This window comes from Hyla sarda, chromosome 8, assembly GCF_029499605.1.
Source record: "Hyla sarda isolate aHylSar1 chromosome 8, aHylSar1.hap1, whole genome shotgun sequence".
NCBI lineage: Eukaryota > Metazoa > Chordata > Amphibia > Anura > Hylidae > Hyla > Hyla sarda.
The window spans coordinates 201,356,906-201,375,329 of record NC_079196.1 but is presented as its reverse complement, the minus strand read 5'-3'; the positions used below and the strand labels follow the sequence as shown (position 1 = coordinate 201,375,329).

Here is an 18,424-nt window from a genome sequence, read left to right as displayed (position 1 = left end):
GACCTGATCATTCCAGTCCCCTGATCCAACCATCTCACAATATACAGTAACAATTCACTGTTTAAACTCACCAGTAAATAAGCTCGAAGATACGTGACATTTGCATTGAGACTGCCAGGACCTGACCACAGCATTGAGAACCTTCGAGGGGACTTGGTCTCCTTCCCATTCAGAGCAATCTGTATTGAGACAGTGGGGACAAAGAATATTGCTGAGTCCATTAATATAACTGTTTTTCCAATTTAAAAGGTGACCAATAAGAGCAGTAAGAATAGTCTGCCTATAAATTTAAAAACAGTGCCACCCTTGCACATGGGCTGTGCCTGGTATTGCAACTTGCTCACATTCAAGTATCGATATCAGGCATGCTGTAATTGAACTTTGTTGGAAATGTTAATTTATTTACCTGTAGTTATCTCAAAGCATAGTCTCAGACTGTGTTGCGCCAACCCTTGGGGGCAATTATTCGGCTGTCCTGGAGTGCTGCCTCCAAGTATAAAAAGGGGGTCCTCATCCTCGCTGCACAGGCTGGCAGAAATGTTTACATCCCTAGATGTGAGAAGAACAATGTATCACCCATAACATAGTGATATGCCCGTTGTTAAATTGATAGTCTATCCCAGTGTTTCCCAACCAGGGTGCCTCCAGCTGTTGCACCCTGTTGCAAACAGCTGGAAGTACCCTGGTTGGGAAACACTGGCCTATCCTCATTATAGTCCATCAATATCTGATTGGTGGGGGTCCTACACCCGGCATCCCGACTGATCAAAGATTGATGGCTATCAACTGAGTAGACTTTTAACCTTTTAATGATTGTTTGCTAAGCCAATACATACTTTTTTTAGGGCCAAATTTTCACCATGTGGGGTATTAGCACATATTAGCATTTAATTTGTTTAAATGTTTTATATAAAATAAATTTAAAAAAAACGTTGACTGTGACTTGGCCTTGACTATGACTAGGCTTTAACTATGACTAGGCTTTGACTAGGCTTGACTATGACTAGGCCTTGATTATGACTAGGCTTAAACTATGACTAGGATTTGACTATAACTAGGCTTTCACTATGACTAGGCCTTGATTATGACTAGGCTTTGACTATGATTAGGTCTTGATTATGACTAGGCTTTGACGATGACTAGGCTTTGACTATAACTAGGCTTTGACTATGACAAAGCCCCTGTGTTCTTCCACTTACCATGTATGCCAGTAAATTATATTATTTCCTATGGTCATATCCTGAAGAGGATGAGCTGCCATGTCTTCGTAGTCACCATATACCAGCGCGTTGATCAATCCGCTTGTAGTGTACCGCTTGTTCTGCAAAACCTCACTGCTCTTCCCCTTATACAACGCTACTGCGCCGCCACCCTTCTTGAACAAGCGAGCACTGTCAGGTAGTGTCTGCTGAGCTGGATGTTAGGAAAAGAAATAGCAGATACTTCACAACAGGGACCAAAGATATTGGTAAATGCCAGGCTATGGGAACCATAAGACAGATCCATGGGTAGACACACCACCACAACAAAAACATCAGGCATTTTGAACTCTAATATGGCTGACACTTTTCGCCAACTTTTTTTAGGGAACAGAGTTGGGTGGTCACCACACATATTAGATGGTTGGCCGATCCCACTATAATCGGTAGGTTTGGCCAACTTTAATGTCATGTGTAGGGTCAACTTTAGGAAGACAAATAACAATCACTTCATGAAGAATCTATAGAGCTTCCAAAAGAATTTGGCATCAAATAAGAACTGAGAAGTAAATTTTCTTTCATACTTGCTTGTGCTTACCTCGATTATCGTGCTTTTCACTTACGAGCAGAAACAAGCCATTGGTGTCAGTCTGACCTTTGATGTCCGTAGCGTAATAGACAGATTGGTCCATTCCACTGATAAATGCCAGGGTCAGGCCATAGAGAAAGGTGGAGGACGGCCCATGGATTTCTACGTATAAATCATCAGCATATGGAGATGAAATTTCATTCAGTGCGACTAAAGTCACGCTGCAGTAATTCTCGCTGCCTGGTGACAGATGTGTCAATTGGAAGGTGAGCTGTCCATTTATATCCAAGCATCTCCCAATGGACTCATCAGTGATCTGATAATTTACATCCTCCAAGAAGGCCTCCATTCCTGGCGTCAAGACATTGACAAGATCATCAGCTTGGTCTGTGCTCCTTGTCTTGTGCACCAGGGCATCCACTAACCCATCACGGGTTACACGCATTGATGTATCGTAAGGTCCCTTTCCAAAATAAAGAGCTATAGCATCTGGTCCATTCTGGATAGTGTTGTTTGGTAAGATAATGTTGGGAACTGGTCTAACACTCGAAGACCCAATGAGAAAGAACCCTTTCTTATCTGTGGTGTATCCAGTTAAGTTTAGCACTTTATAGGCTGTGTTGGTTTTGCCATTGTAGAAGACCAACGTAAAGCCATCGAGAGAGACATTTTGTCCACTAGTATGATGAAGTTCAAGAAACTCAGCGATATCATGGCCAGGGTTATCTGGGTTAACTTCACTGATGATGAGTCGTCCTTCCATATTTATCTCCTTGGTGTTTTTAATAAGGTTCTGACACTTATTGACCAAGAAAATCCCAAGCAACACGACTACTGTTAAGTTTGAAGATGCCATGTCTCCTTTTATTCTGCTATCAGGTCCCTTAAAATTAAGAACTAAGAAAATCTGCAAATTTTTTCTAGAAGAAAAGTTTATCATTCAATGTAGTAGGCAATATGGGAACACTATGTTGAGGATCTCAAGGGCACAGTGGTCCGGAGATGGTATGTCTTCTCCAAATTGTTGGTTATAGTGTTTCAACATATCAAAAGTCTAAAAAAAAGAAATCATCCATCAATATAAAAGTCACAGCTACATCAAAATTTAAGGTAATAATGAAATCGGAATCTTAAAATTAATATTGTGGCAGCATCAATTTCATCCCATTCATCCCATTATAATGGTACGTTCAGACGAGCAGATCCACAGTGTATTTTACGCTACCGATCCGCCGCTGAAGGACCGTTGTATGCTGCCTTTACAGGTGCCTGCTCAGAGCAGCAATCCGCCGCTACGAACAGACACACTGCTGCCATGTGAGATTTGCCGCGCATGTGCGGTGTACTCGCAAACATCACGGTCGCTCCCCCTGCTCCCTGAGCTAGGCCGAGAGCAGTCGTGATGAGCGAGTATACTGCGCATGCGCTTTGCGACTCGCACATCGCAGTGTGTCTGCTCATAGCGGCGTATTGCCACTCCGAGCATGCACCTGTAAAGGCAGCATACAGAGGTCCTTCAGCGGCGGATCAGCAGCATAATATGCACTGGGGATCCGCTTGTGTGAACATACCCTAAGTCAAGCAAATCTTTCTTGAAATTGCAGTATACAAAAGACATAATACAACAAATATAAGCATGGTAGTGGTGGGGCATTTTCTACTCTATACTTTATGGGATGAAGTGAATTTGTAGGGTACACACGGTGTCCTCAAAGATGGCAATTTATGCAGGGAAAAGAATAAACCTTGAGAGTGTATTCACATATACAGTATCCTGTGCATATTTGATGCGCAGGATTTGAAGCTGCAGATTTTATGCTGCAGAGTTCAATGTAAACTAAATGACTGAATGCAGCATCAAATCTGATGCTTCATACCCTGCGCATCAAATATGCACAAAGTACTGTACGTGTGAATGCACCCTCAGGGTAGGATCACTGAGGGTGCATTCACCTGCCTTCAAGCTGTATGTCCCCTGTGTACTCTTTGGGAGTAGCACCACCAAAATTCATACTTCTGCTATCCCCTCTAACATAGATTTCTCACCAACCCCTTTAAAACTCTTTAGGGAGTGTAGAGTTAACAGTCACACCCTAGTCCTAGTTCCTAGGCCGAGTCCAAAGGTCCTTCAACCATTAAAACATAAGAAGACAATAATATTATACATAGCACATAGTAGGTTGGGGTGGCCTGTTACGGATTTTCCAAAATGAGTGGATGATGTGCGGCCTGCAGCTCCACGTTTTCCAGAGAGCCCGGACTGTTCTGGAGATAGCAGGGTTCCCAGCAGTCGGACAGTGACATCACCAAGGCCTCTTTGGGGAACTCAGTCTTCCTCTCCTCTACCTAAGCCCCCACCAGAGAAGTGGTCCTACTGACAGCCCCTAAGACACACATTAAAATGTACCTGTCATTTGAATAAACTTTTGACATGTCAAAACTTTTGATCGGTCGGGGTCTCAATGCTGAGACACCCGCTGATCAGGAGGATGTGCGAGGAGAAGCGCCAGGGAGCTCTCAGTGATCTCTGTCCAGTTTTTATGAACGGCACCTAAGAATTATAATGGGACCAAAGGACGCAAATTGCTATGAGCCAAGAAGTAAAGCGTGCTACCACTTGCTTCTCAGTCTTTCTTCTGATTGGTGGAGGTCTCAGTACTGAGACCCTAACTTTGAACATGGCTCTGTGACATGTCAAATGCTTTTTTTTTTTCTTTAAATGACAGAGACACTATAATGCAAACTGGGTATTAAAGGGGTACTCCGATGAAAAAACTTTTTTTTTTTTAAATCAACTGGTGTCAGAAAGTTAAACAGATTTGTAAATGACTTCTATAAAAAAAAAATCTTTACCCTTCCAGTACTTGTTAGCGGCTGTATGCTACAGAGGAAATTATTTTCTTTCTGAATTTCTTTTTTGTCTTGTCCACAGTGCTCTCTGCTGACACCTCTGTCCGTGTCAGGAACTGTCCAGAGCAGGATAGGTTTGCTATGGGGATTTTCTCCTGCTCTGGACAGTTCCTGATACGGGCATCAGGTGTCAGCAGAGAGCACTGTGGACGAGACAAAAAAAAAATTTCAAAAAGAAAAGAATTTCCTCTGTAGCATACAGCTGCTATAAAGTACTGGAAGGGTAAACTTTTTTTTTTTTTTTTTTTATAAAAGTCATTTACAAATCTGTTTAACTTTCTGGCACCAGTTGATTACAAAAATAAATAAAGAAATGTTTTCCACCGGAGTACCCCTTTAAGTGGGTTAAATCACTGCATTAGGGGTTGCAAAGGAGGAGGAGAGGAAGTTGTCCCCTGCATTTCTGCCCCTGTAAGCTGCAGAAATAGTGTCCATAAATAGATGGTGACACAACTGGAGCTTCCCAAAGTATCTGTTGTATTGTTAGTATGGTTTCTGATAACAGATACATTTAAGTATAAAACAACATAATCCATTACAATTAGAGATGAGCGAACTTACAGTAAATTCGATTCGTCACAAACTTCTCGGCTCGGCAGTTGATGACTTTTCCTGCATAAATTAGTTCAGCTTTCAGGTGCTCCAGTGGGCTGGAAAAGATGGATACAGTCCTAGGAATGTATCCACCTTTTCCAGCCCACTGAGCACCTGAAGTCTGAACTAATTTACGCAGTAAAAGTCATCAACTGCTGAGCCGAGAAGTTCGTGACGGATCGAATTTACTGTAAGTTCGCTCATCTCTAATTACAATATTACTTTGCTGCAGTAACAGAGGATCTAAGGCAGTGTTTGCCAACCAGGGTGCCTCCAGCTGTTGCAAAACCACAACTCCCAGCATGCCCGGACAGCCTTTGGCTGTCCGGGCTTGCTGGGAGTTGTGGTTTTGCAACAGCTGGAGGCACCCCGGTTGGGAAACGCTGATCTAAGGGCTTCAGTGGACCCCAATGGACACATTTAGTTTGTACCTTTAAGAGCTTTCCTGAGATATATACATAGTTCGCAGGTTGCAGGATAATAGAAAGGGAAAAGCATCAAAATATCCAAATTATCAGGCAAGATTGTCGCCTCTTAGTACTGACCATATGCAGATGCTCCTGGATCCAGACATCTCCGGAAAGTGCTTAAATATGTTCTGTTTTCACTCCCTTTAGGCACATGATCAAAATCCCGAGTGTTTATAAGTCGCTGTCATTCTGATGATTCAATGGTGGGCGTGACTCACAGGATATTTAGTAACTATTACAAAAAAATATTTAGTAACTATTACAAAAAATAAACAAGAAACAGTACAAAAAAAATAAAATAATAGTCATAGACGATTTAAAATGTGTCACGCGTCATTATAAAAATGCAAAAAAAAATATATTCATTTTAAATGTACCATCCAGACCCACTACTTTGCTAGAGTGGGTATAGAGCAAGCAGTTAGGGTGCGTTCACACTGGGTAATTCCTCTTGGATTCTCCGCTTCAAATGAATGCACATCTCCTCTGCCCATTGACTTTAATGTTCCTTCCGCTGTCCTGTTCACGCTGCGGAAATTCCGACGCTGAATTCCTTTCCGCTTGAAGAAAGAGCATGTTTATTCTTCGAGCGGAATCCGCCAGCAGAATTCAATAGAAATCAATGGTTAAAAAAAAAATTTCATGCAGAATTCAAGCGGAATCCAGAAAAGTAGAATTGAATAGCCTCCTCCTTCATTCCGCTTTATTTTCGCTCGAATTCCGCACAGACAGACAGAAGGCATCAATTTCCTGACCGAAATGATTCCTCATGAATTCCTTAGTGTGAACGCAACCTTACAACCAGAATCCGGTGGGTTGGGGAATATAACAGTATCAGCCAGAATCTTATTGGGCCGGCCCCGGCCCTAGGGGTGTTTACCTACTCCCTCCTACAGGGCTGATTGGACGTCCCTCATTAGGGAGCACCACCGATGGCTAGGCAAGTGAGGCTTGTAATTACTAGGAATCCTAATAATATGGGAGAATAATTTACACAATATATAGCACATTTATGAAATTTACTTTATCTATAGAGCTGCTATTTATCCACTATATTTTGCAACTATTTGAGCAATGTAAAGTTTTATATAAACACTGTATGTTGGTATTATTTGAGCACTGTATGTTGGTATTATTTGAGCACTGTATGTTGGTATTATTTGAGCACTGTATGTTGGTATTATTTGAGCATTGTATGTTGGTATTATTTGAGCACTGTATGTTGGTATTATTTGAGCACTGTATGTTGGTATTATTTGAGCAGTGTATATTGGTATTATTTGAGCACTGTATGTTGGTATTATTTGAGCACTGTATGTTGGTATTATTTGAGCACTGTATGTTGGTATTATTTGAGCACTGTATGTTGGTATTATTTGAGCAGTGTATGTTGGTATTATTTGAGCATTGTATGTTGGTATTATTTGAGCACTGTATGTTGGTATTATTTGAGCACTGTATGTTGGTATTATTTGAGCACTGTATGTTGGTATTATTTGAGCACTGTATGTTGGTATTATTTGAGCACTGTATGTTGGTATTATTTGAGCACTGTATGTTGGTATTATTTGAGCACTGTATGTTGGTATTATTTGAGCACTGTATGTTGGTATTATTTGAGCACTGTATGTTGGTATGAGTTGAGCACTGTATGTTGGTATTATTTGAGCACTGTATGTTGGTATTATTTGAGCACTGTATATTGGTATTATTTGAGCACTGTATGTTGGTATTATTTGAGCACTGTATGTTGGTATTATTTGAGCACTGTATATTGGTATTATTTGAGCACTGTATGTTGGTATTATTTGAGCACTGTATGTTGGTATGAGTTGAGCACTGTATAAAGGTATTATTTGAGCATTGTATGTTGGTATTATTTGAGCATTGTATGTTGGTATTAGTTGAGCACTGTATGTTGGTATTTTTTATGGAGCACTGTATGTTAGCATTATTTAAGCATTGTATGTTGGTATTATTTGAGCACTGTATGTTTGTATTATTTGAGCATTGTATGTTGGTATCATTTGAGCACTGTATGTTAGCATTATTTAAGAACTGTATGTTGGTATTATTTGAGCATTGTATGTTTGTATTAGTTGAGCACTGTATGTTGGTATTTTTTATGGAGCACTGTATTTTGGTATTATTTGAGCACTATATGTTGGTATTTTTGGAGCACTGTATGTTTGTATTATTTAAGCACTGTATGTTGGTATTATTTGAGCGTTGTATGTTGGTATTATTTGAGCATTGTATGTTGGTATTATTCGAGCATTGTATGTTGATATTATTTGAGCACTATATGTTGGTATTTTTGGAGAATTGTTTATTGGCATTTTTATGGAGCACTGTATGTTAGTATTATTTTAGCACTGTATGTTGGTATTATTTTAGCACTGTATGTTGGTATTATTTGAGCATTGTATGTTGGTATTATTTGAGCACTATATGTTGGTATTTTTGGAGAACTGTTTATTGGTATTATTTGAGCATTGTATGTTGGTATTATTTGAGCACTATATGTTGGTATTATTTAAGAATTAAAATGTGTCTTACTAGCCTATAGCAACCAGTCACAGCTCAGCTTTCATTTTACTAAACAATCTAAGAAATAACACCTGAGCTGTGGTTGGTGGCTATCAGACACATTTATGTCTCATTGCTTAATCTGTGCCTGTATATATTTTCAGTGCAACATATTATGTAAGTACAGTGGTCCCTCAAGTTACAATATTAATTGGTTCTGGGACGACCATTGTATGTTGAAACCATTGTATGTTGAGACCAGAACTCTATGGAAACCTGGTAATTGGTTCTTAAACCCCAAAATGTCATCCAAAAATAGGAAAAAGTGAGGATTAAAGAAAAATAAGTAGATAACTAATATAGATGAAGCAAATCCTTACATATAAAAGTAAGAAAGATCTGCTGGGGGCTGTAATCACTGTTTATGTCAGTGTTTTCCAAGCAGGGAGCCTCCAGCTGTTGCAAAACTACAACTCCCAGCATGCTGGGAGTTGTAGTTCTGCAACAGCTGGGGACACCCTGCTTGGGAAACACTGGTCTATGTAGAGGACAGGAGCTTCTTCAGGGTCCTGTACAGTACACAGTGTCCTAAAAAAGTAACATGGAGTCGCCCCCTCACCTGGTGTCCAAAGGAGCAGCTAACCCTGGCACAGGTAAAGTGAACAGAACATGTAATACCACCCTGTACTGTAGGGGGCGCTACCAGACACCAGTCAGTGCATACGCTTCAGTAATACAGGGGTTTTACCAGTGAATTCCCATTCTGATTGGTCAGATCTTCCGGCCATTGACACGTTTCACAGATCTGGACTGTCTGTATGTTGAGTCTGGTTTCAACTTACAATGGTCCTGAATAGACCAATGTATGTTGAAACTATTGTATGTTGAGGCCATTGTAAGTTGAGGGATCACTGTACTGTATGTTGGTATTATTTGAGTGCTTTATGTTGATATTATTGGAGCACTGTACGTTGGTATTATTAAAAGGGTAACTCCAATCATTGTCCTGGTGGCAGAATATGAGCTTAAATTTAGCTTCTACCTCTCATCCTGAAGACCTTCTGTCCATTAAATAGCTGCAGGTGAAGGGGCATGTGTTATAATGCACCATTCAGCCCCCTTAATAGTTTCCTGTGTGCAGTGTGTTACTATGGAGGAGGCTGAATGACGTCTCATCACATGCCCCTCAACCCGCAGTCATCTAATAGACGTCAGCATTATATGGAGGGAACAGAAGACTGGCTGAGCAAGGGGACGTGACTTCAGAAACATAGAAAAAAGGAGTTTCAACATTTCAAAAAAAGAAAGTATTCGAAAGTAGAATGCATACATCATAAACATATAATGCTTTACATGGCAATAAAGTGGCCAACCTCTTCAAGGAGTATGGCGGTGGCTGCAGCATTGCTATTTAGACAACAATATAAAAAGGGTTGTTTAGACACCATAGTGTATGACCCTCATATGTAGGCATTGTTTGGTATGGTTATTTGTACACTATATGATACTACACATGGGAACAAATGATACCTCATAGGGCGCCATCCAGTCCTGGATGTAATTATTGACACGATCATAGGGAGCCATCCAGTCCTGGATGTAATTATTGACACGATCATAGGGAGCCATCCAGTCCTGGATGTAATTATTGACACGATCATAGGGAGCCATCCAGTCCTATATGTAATTATTGACACGATCATAGGGAGCCATCCAGTCCTGGATGTAATTATTGACACTATCATAGGGCGCCATCCAGTCCTGGATGTAATTATTGACACGATCATAGGGCGCCATCCAGTCCTGGATGTAATTATTGACACGATCATAGGGAGCCATCCAGTCCTGGATGTAATTATTGACACGATCATTGGGAGCCATCCAGTCCTGGATGTAATTATTGACACGATCATAGGGAGCCATCCAGTCCTGGATGTAATTATTGACACGATCATTGGGAGCCATCCAGTCCTGGATGTAATTATTGACACGATCATAGGGAGCCATCCAGTCCTGAATGTAATTATTGACACGATCATAGGGAGCCATCCAGTCCTGGATGTAATTATTGACACGATCATAGGGCGCCATCCAGTCCTGGATGTAATTATTGACACGATCATAGGGAGCCATCCAGTCCTGGATGTAATTATTGCTATGTGGGATCATAAGGATCGGTTGATGTCCCAGCTCATTCCTATGAGATGTCCACAAATCTTCCATCTCACCAATGTAACTTATGAACATTGATTTCTTGTGTCTTGAGTTGAAATGTAACATGTGGCCTAATGGAACCAGATAAAGCTATATTGTTCTAATCCACAGGAAATATGGGATGGTTAGGATTTGGTCCACTACTACAGGCACTACGAGAAGTCTTCAGACCTGCCATGTCTACACAATCTGGGTATCGTGTCCACGAGGAGGCTCAAAAGATAAGAAACTTAACGTTTGCAGAAACAAAGTTTAGAAGAGAAAGGGCAGTGTTATTTTTTTTACATATACAACCAATATTTAGCACCTTTCTGTCCTACGAAACTAAAGCTTCAATTCTTTACTGTAAGTAGAATTCTCTCATCTCCAGTGGAGTTTTTGCCAAAATATTCAGGATGTGATGGTCACTATACTGGTCGCTACCCAGCATTCCCATAACCCAATATACAGAACCTAATTGGGTATAGATAGATAGATAGATAGATAGATAGATAGATATGAGATAGATAGATATGAGAGATAGATATGAGACAGATAGATATGAGATAGATAGATATGGGATAGATAGAAAGATATGAGATGGATAGATAGATAGATATGACATAGATATATAGTTAGATAGGTAGATATGAGATAGATAGATAGATAGATTTGAGATAGATAGATATGAGATAGATATGAGATAGATAGATAGATATGAGATAGATAGATAGATAGATAGATAGATAGATAGATATGAGATAGATATGAGATATAGATATGACATAGATATATAGTTAGATAGGTAGATATGAGATAGATAGATAGATAGATAGATAGATAGATATGAGATAGATAGGTAGATATGAGATAGATAGATAGATATGAGATAGATAAATAGATAGATATGAGATAGATAGATAGATAGATAGATATTAGATAGATAGGTAGATAGATATGAGATAGATAGATAGATATGAGATAGATAGATATGAGATAGATAGATATGGGATAGATAGATATGAGATAGATATGAGATAGATATGAGATAGATATGGGATAGATATGAGATAGATAGATAAAAATTTCCATTGCAACATATTATCCTTCCCTACTGTACATGTTATCCAGACATTGAACCACAGGAAGAACTAAAGATATTTTCTTGCATTAAACATGCTGGACACCCCAGGAACATAAGCCGGATGATATAAGGGACAAAGTTCTATAAGCTCAGAGGAGTGTGGGCTTTTCCGGCCCAGCGGCCTATCCTGTCAATACAGCGATCATAAAGGATCCATCTCTATAATCCCACCACTAATTTAGCATTACAGGCCCCTGGAAACTTACTGAGCATCTTGTCTCCTCCACCGCATGTCTGCCCTAATTTTTTGTGAAGGCCACTTCCCCGCTTCCTCTTCTCCACCCCTCTCATTCCCAGAAACCCGGGATTAAAAAAAAAACCAAAAAGAGTGTGTTACTTTTCTCTGAAATCCGAAACCTTTAATGTACACGTTGCTGTAAAACACCAAGATCTGTTTTAGGATCCTTCTCCACTATAGGGATTTGGGATGGGGGTAGAGAGGGGGCCTGATCATTACCAGATGTTTGTCACTGCTGATGGGAGGCTGGTTAACCCTTTGTCTTTACACTTACTGACCTCTAGCCAAGAACTAAGCTTCCTGACGAAAAAGAAGCTCTTCCTACGCAGGAAATTTGACGACAAGTATAATGCTCAATCATTGGTATCTGAAGAATAATATACTGTGTAGCTGTACATAAATGTATGACATATTGATTCAAGTATATCTTCTGTCTATCTATCTTACATCTAGTGCAGTGGTCTCCAACCTGTGGTCCTCCAGATGTTGCAAAACTACAACTCCCAGCATGCCCGGACAGCCACCATTTTATCTACATTAAATATCACAGCAGCGCATCCAGATAGAGGTTAAAGTACAGTGGCGATGTTTCGTCCATCCCGCATGGCCATTGTTAAAGGGTCACTCTCATTACAACACATTTTTGCTATTGCCCTCCTTATGGTAAATAAAAAAATATTTCTAATATACTTTGTTTAAAAAAAGGAAGTTTTCCATGTTTTATTTGTGCTTAAAAAAGCTCAAGAGCACATTTTCCCCCATCTCATACACAGACTTAGGACCAAAGTCCAAACACAGGAAGTGCAGCCTGGAGTTGCTGAGGGGGGTGTGTCCAACCTCATCCAATCATAGCTCCTCTCACACTTAACTGCCATATGCTGTTGGTTGGACACCCCCCCCCCCTCAGCACTCCAGGCTGCACTTCCTGTGTTTGGACTTCGGTCCTAAGTCTGTGTATGAGATGGGGGAAAATGTGCTCTTGAGCTTTAAGCACAAATAAAACATAGAAAACTTCATTTTTTTTTTTACACAAAGTATATTAGAAATATTTTTTATTTACCATAAGGAGTGCAATAGCAAACATTTGTTTTAATGAGAGTTACCATTTAATGGCCGTGCGAGATGGCCGAAACAACGCCACAGCATTCTGGTCTTAAATGGGCACTATCATTAAAACAATTTTTTTTGCTATTGCATTCCTTATGGTAAATAAAAAATCTTTCTAATGTATTTTGTTTAAAAAAAAAAAAAAGTTTTCTATGTTTTATTTGTGTTTAAAAAAGCTACCACTAGGTGTCTCCCTACTTGTCCAGAGCACATTTCACCCCCAATCTCTTGCACAGACTTTGGACTCCTGCTGGCCTGGCAGAAGTCCAAAATCAGGAAATGCCAACTGGAGGGCTGAGGGTGTGTGTGTGAAACATAGAAACATAGAATGTGTCGGCAGATAAGAACCATTTGGCCCATCTAGTCTGCCCAATAATCTGAATACTATGAATAGTCCCTGGCCCTATCTTATATGAAGGATAGCCTTATGCCTATCCCATGCATGTTTAAACTCCTTCACTGTATTTGCAGCTACCTCTTCTGCAGGAAGGCTATTCCATGCATCCACTACTCTCTCAGTAAAGTTATACTTCCTGATATTAGTTTTAAACCTTTGCCCCTCTAATTTAAAACTATGTCCTCTTGTGGTAGCTCTCCTCCTTTACCGTGTTGATTCCCTTTACGTATTTAAAAGTCTCTATCATATCCCTCTGTCTCTTCTTTCTTCTATACATGTTAAGGTCCTTTAACCTTTCCTGGTAAGTTTTATCCTGCAATCCATGTACTAGTTTAGTGTGCAGCCTTATCCAATCATAAATCATCTCACACTGAACTGCTCTGGGCTGTGTGTAGCAGAGTGAGGGCGGAAGTTCTCCCCTGTATGGCTTCAGATGATGTCACGCCTGCTGGGGAACGCCCCTTCCCAGTCTGTGAATCTGACTGAGACTGAGCAGAAAATACAGAGCAATATCAAGGTAGAAAACTAACAAATAATAAAAATAAAGGCAGAGGGTGGTTTATCATGATGGGGGCAGTGATCTGGGAGGATTATAACATTTAACAAGATTATGAGACGTACTCTTTAAATAAAGCCACACTTTAACCTCTTGTAGATATTACAGAGGCTGTTAGACCAAGTTTTTCCAGAGCTGGGACCCTATATGGACTTCTTTGGTTGTGCTGCTCCTTTTAGTTGTTTTTTTTAATCTATTTATATCTCATATCTATCTATCTAATATACATATGTGTATCCGTATCTTCATATCATATGTACATACCTTTTGGAAAATGTGGGTCCCCTGTTATGCCTTATAGCCCAGCACAACCTAGCCACAGAGGACAGGTAAGTGTGAGTATTCTGTGGTAATGCTGGGGCTACACAGTGCCATGTCGCACTACAGCAATGCAACCCCATGTAGTCACCTTAGCCCCGACACAGTGTGACACTGTGATTTTTGGTCACGACACCCCTGTCGCAGACAAAATTGCTATGTAGCCCCAGTCTTATTGGTAGCAATAGATGAATGGCAATGGCATGAATGGCAAATCATCATCTCAAAGGCCACTTTCACACTGTCTTTGTGCCCCACCTGAAAACGTCAGTTATTGAGACGGGGCACATCGGGTCCCGATGGATCCCACTGACTATAATGGTGCCCGTAGGGCGCCGTTACTTTTTTAGCGGGAGTAGCGGGAGAAAAAGACGTTGCATGCACTCATTTTTCTCCCACTATCCTCCCCTCCTTTCCTGGCGTCCGCTGCCTGCCGGGTCACAACGGCATTGTGAAAAGGGGCCTTACCCGAGATTACAAGTCAGTCCTAATAGCTTGTCAATTCCAATGATTCAAAATGTAGCTTGTTTCGGAACAGTAAGGTCCGTATTTAAAGGGATGTGACCATGATAGCATGGTCTTCTATAAGACAGTATAAGACAGGTGGAATTATCTTCACAGCTAAGGCCAAAATTACCAGAGAGGACCTCGAAGCTTGGTGGAACAATTATACTTGTAATTAACTTGACTTGAGACTTGACTTTTAGATGGGACTTGACTGGTAGCTGGACTTGACTACTTGTAGTGACAGCAGACATAGACTTGAGACTTACTGGAATGACTGTAGCTTTTGGGTCTTCCAGATGCTGATCACTTGCACTGGAGATCTCTGGTGATTGCTGTGCTCAGCAAAGACTTGATGCTTGCAGCAGCAGAGCTGGTAGCAAAGAGACAGAATTGTAATGGCCGCCCCTTTATATAGTGGGGGGCAGGTCTAAAGCCCATTGGTCAAGCTGCGGGTCATAGGTTTAGCTGGTGCTCTCTGGGAGAACACGTGACAACAAATCATGTGACTGCATAACTTAACATGTGACAGCTTACACAGGTCCATGAGACCTCTCACAGGTCCTCTATGCTACCTATACATAGGGATCCTGTCTAGACATTAAAGTGATATAAACACACCATTATAAAACCAACAGGGGGAGACCTTGCAGGGGAGCCCCCAGGTCACTGAGGGGCTCAACCTGACGGGGCCTAAGGGTAGTACAGGACAATGTCCTGTACTGGGACATCACAGATAGCACCACCGCATGTTGAGCTGGCAACTGTGCATGGGTTTGGCTATTAGCAGTGGCATAATTGGTGTTACTGGATCCACTATACTGGCAGTGCTCAGTATATCTGTTTCTACGGTTAGTGAGGACAAATAGATGAGCCGCACACATTCTCAGGATCACCTGACTTGTGACGCGTTGTCTTGAGCCACACAGCAAGGCTTGAAACGATAACAATCCCTAGTGCACAAGAATGCAGAACCTCTGGGGGCATAAGAACACAAAAAATGGGACGATGCACTCAAGACAGGTAATGCAAGGCACCATACATAACTGGGCATCACAGGCACTAAACCGAAAAGTTTGAAAATCCTGGAATACCCTTTTAAAGGGGTACTGCCGTGGAAAACTTTTTTTTGTTTGTTTTTGTTTTTTTTAAATCAACTGGTGGCAGAAAGTTAAACAGATTTGTAAATTATTTCTATTAAAAAAATCTTAATCCTTCCAGAACTTTTTAGGGGCTGTGTACTACAGCCGAAATGCTTTACTTTTTAGATTTCTCTGATGTCATGACCACAGTGCTCTCTGCTGACCTCTCTGTCCATTTTAGGAACTGTCCAGAGCAGCATATGTTTGCTATGGGGATTTTCTCCTACTCTGGACAGTTCCTAAAATGGACAGCAGGGGTCAGCAGAGAGCACTGTGGTCATGACATCAGAGAAATCTAAAAAGTAAGGCATTTCCTCTGTAGTATACAGCCCCTAACAAGTACTGGAAGGATTAAGATTTTTTTAATAGAAGTCATTTACAAATCTGTTTAACTTTCTGCCACCAGTTGATTTAAAAATAAAAAAGTTTTCCACGGGAGTACCCCTTTAATAACTAGTCAGAAAATATCATTATCATCATGCAAACTGATATACACAGGATTGTGAGGTCTCCAGGAAGTTACACAATAACGCAATAAAAAAAAATGACCCAGACATAACAGAAAAGGGTTTTTATTGTTAAAGAGAATTACTGTGAAGAACCAAAAGTAGATATAAACTTGCGTAACGTTATTTCCTTATCACGAGATGGAAGAGTCACTAAAGGCTTGTTCTATCTTCATCTTCAGGGAGGGGTGTTTAGGAAAAAAAAGAGTGAGCTCAATTGCAAAAATCAAACTGGAACCCCTCATCCCCATAGACCACCATTAGAGATGAGTGAAATTACAGTAAATTCGATTCGTCACGAACTTCTCGGCTCGGCAGTTGATGACTTTTCCTGCATAAATTAGTTCAGCTTTCCGATGCTCCGGCGGGCTGGAAAAGGTGGATACATTCCTAGGAAAGAGTCTCCTAGGACTGTATCCACCTTTTCCAGCCCACCGGAGCACCGGAAAGCTGAACTAATTTACGCAGGATAAGTCATCAACTGCCGAGCCGAGAAGTTCATGACGAATCGAATTTACTGTAAGTTCGCTCATCTCTAACCACCATCCTTCGTTGTTCGATCCTTAGGTCATAGCCATACATGGGATCATATAGCCAACCTGCGTCCTTTACTTGCAGTAGGCCCCAGGCTTTGCCTCTATGGCCCTTTTCTGATAGGATGGCCTTTACACTATAGTGGTATCTGACCCCCCAAAAAATAAACTTTCAGGTAAACTTTTACATACACATACTGTAGTTAAAGGGGTACTCCGGTGGAAAACATTTTTTTTTTTTTTTATTAATGAACTGGTGCCAGAAAGTTAAACAGATTTGTAAATTACTTCTATTAAAAAATCTTAATCCTTCCAGTACTTTTTAACAGCTGTATGCTACAGAGGAAATTCTATTCTTTTTTTTTTATTTCTTTTTTTGTCTTGTCCACCGTGCTCTCTGCTGACACCTGATGCCCATATTAGGAATTGTCCAGAGCAGGAGAAAATCCCCATTGCAAACCTATGCTGCTCTGGACAGAGGTGTCAGCAGAGAGCACTGTGGACAAGACAAAAAAGAAATTCAAAAAGAACAGAATTTTCTCTGTAGCATACAGCCACTAAAAGTAATGGAAGGTTAAAGATTTTTTTTAACAGAAGTAATTTGCAGATCTGTTTAACTTTCTGGCACCAGTTGACTTATAATGACCTTAAAAAAAATGTTTTCCACCGGAGTACCCCTTTAAGACTCATATATTTGTCATACACTCTCACCATAGTCACTGCATTAACCCAAACATTTCACAAGCCTATGTATTTACATGCAGGGGTGTTCTCACAAAATAGATATGTCTATGGGTTCATGTTGGATTATATTATCCCTTATGGGTGTATAATTTTTGGTGCAACTACTGTGGACCTCCAGATGATGCAAAACTACAAATCCCAGCATGCCCGGACAGCCAGCGGCTGTCTGGGCATGCTGGGAGTTGTAGTTTTGCAACATCTGGAAGTTCACGGTTTGGAAACCATTGAATTTATTGGGTTCTTATTATATGGCATTGTTCACACTGGCAAAATACGGATGCATTTTTTCCATTTTTATTATGGCAGCAAGTCTTGGACTTTTATCAAACCCATGGTCAGGCCGAGAATTACTACTGTAATTCAGATGCATAAATGCATCTGTTTTATGCTAGAGTATCCCAAGTTTGAGAGTTAAAGGGGTATTCCAGGAAAAACTTTTTTATATATATCAACTGGCTCCAGAAAGTTAAACAGATTTGTAAATTACTTCTATTAAAAAATCTTAATCCTTTCAGTACTATGAGCTTCTGAAGTTAAGGTCGTTCTTTTCTGTCTAAATCCTCTCTGATGACACGTGTCTCGGGAAACGCCCAGTTTAGAAGAGGTTTGCTATGGGGATTTGCTTCTAAACTGGGCGTTTCCCGAGACAGGTGTCATCAGAGAGGACTTAGACAGAAAAGAACAACCTTAACTTCAGAAGCTCATAAGTACTGAAAGAATTAAGATTTTTTAATAGAAGTAATTTACAAAT

The 18,424-nt window shown here is 40.5% G+C and overlaps 1 protein-coding gene and 1 long non-coding RNA gene across 4 annotated transcripts in view; one reads left to right on the top strand and one right to left on the bottom strand.

Moving 5' to 3' along the window:
* LOC130284591 (uncharacterized) overlaps positions 1–12,103 on the bottom strand; it is a 53,633-nt gene extending 41,530 nt beyond the window's left edge. The window contains exons 1-6 of one of the 2 annotated variants that reach the window (XM_056535067.1): positions 11,835–12,103; positions 5,838–5,994; positions 1,798–2,842; positions 1,200–1,413; positions 407–549; positions 72–179 (exon numbers count right to left, since the gene is read on the bottom strand). In XM_056535067.1, the coding sequence (XP_056391042.1) occupies positions 72–179; positions 407–549; positions 1,200–1,413; positions 1,798–2,728 (1,396 nt within the window). In that variant the 5' untranslated portion in view covers positions 2,729–2,842; positions 5,838–5,994; positions 11,835–12,103. The remainder of the gene's footprint in view (positions 1–71; positions 180–406; positions 550–1,199; positions 1,414–1,797; positions 2,843–5,837; positions 5,995–11,834) is intronic. The other variant, XM_056535069.1, reaches the window with a different exon arrangement.
* The window catches only part of LOC130284592 (uncharacterized), a 29,268-nt gene extending 16,755 nt beyond the window's left edge, over positions 1–12,513 (top strand). For both annotated transcript variants that reach the window (XR_008847101.1, XR_008847100.1), the window contains exons 2-3: positions 10,617–10,850; positions 12,320–12,513. This is a non-coding gene — a long non-coding RNA (uncharacterized LOC130284592). The remainder of the gene's footprint in view (positions 1–10,616; positions 10,851–12,319) is intronic.
* The last annotated feature ends 5,911 nt before the right edge of the window (positions 12,514–18,424 follow it).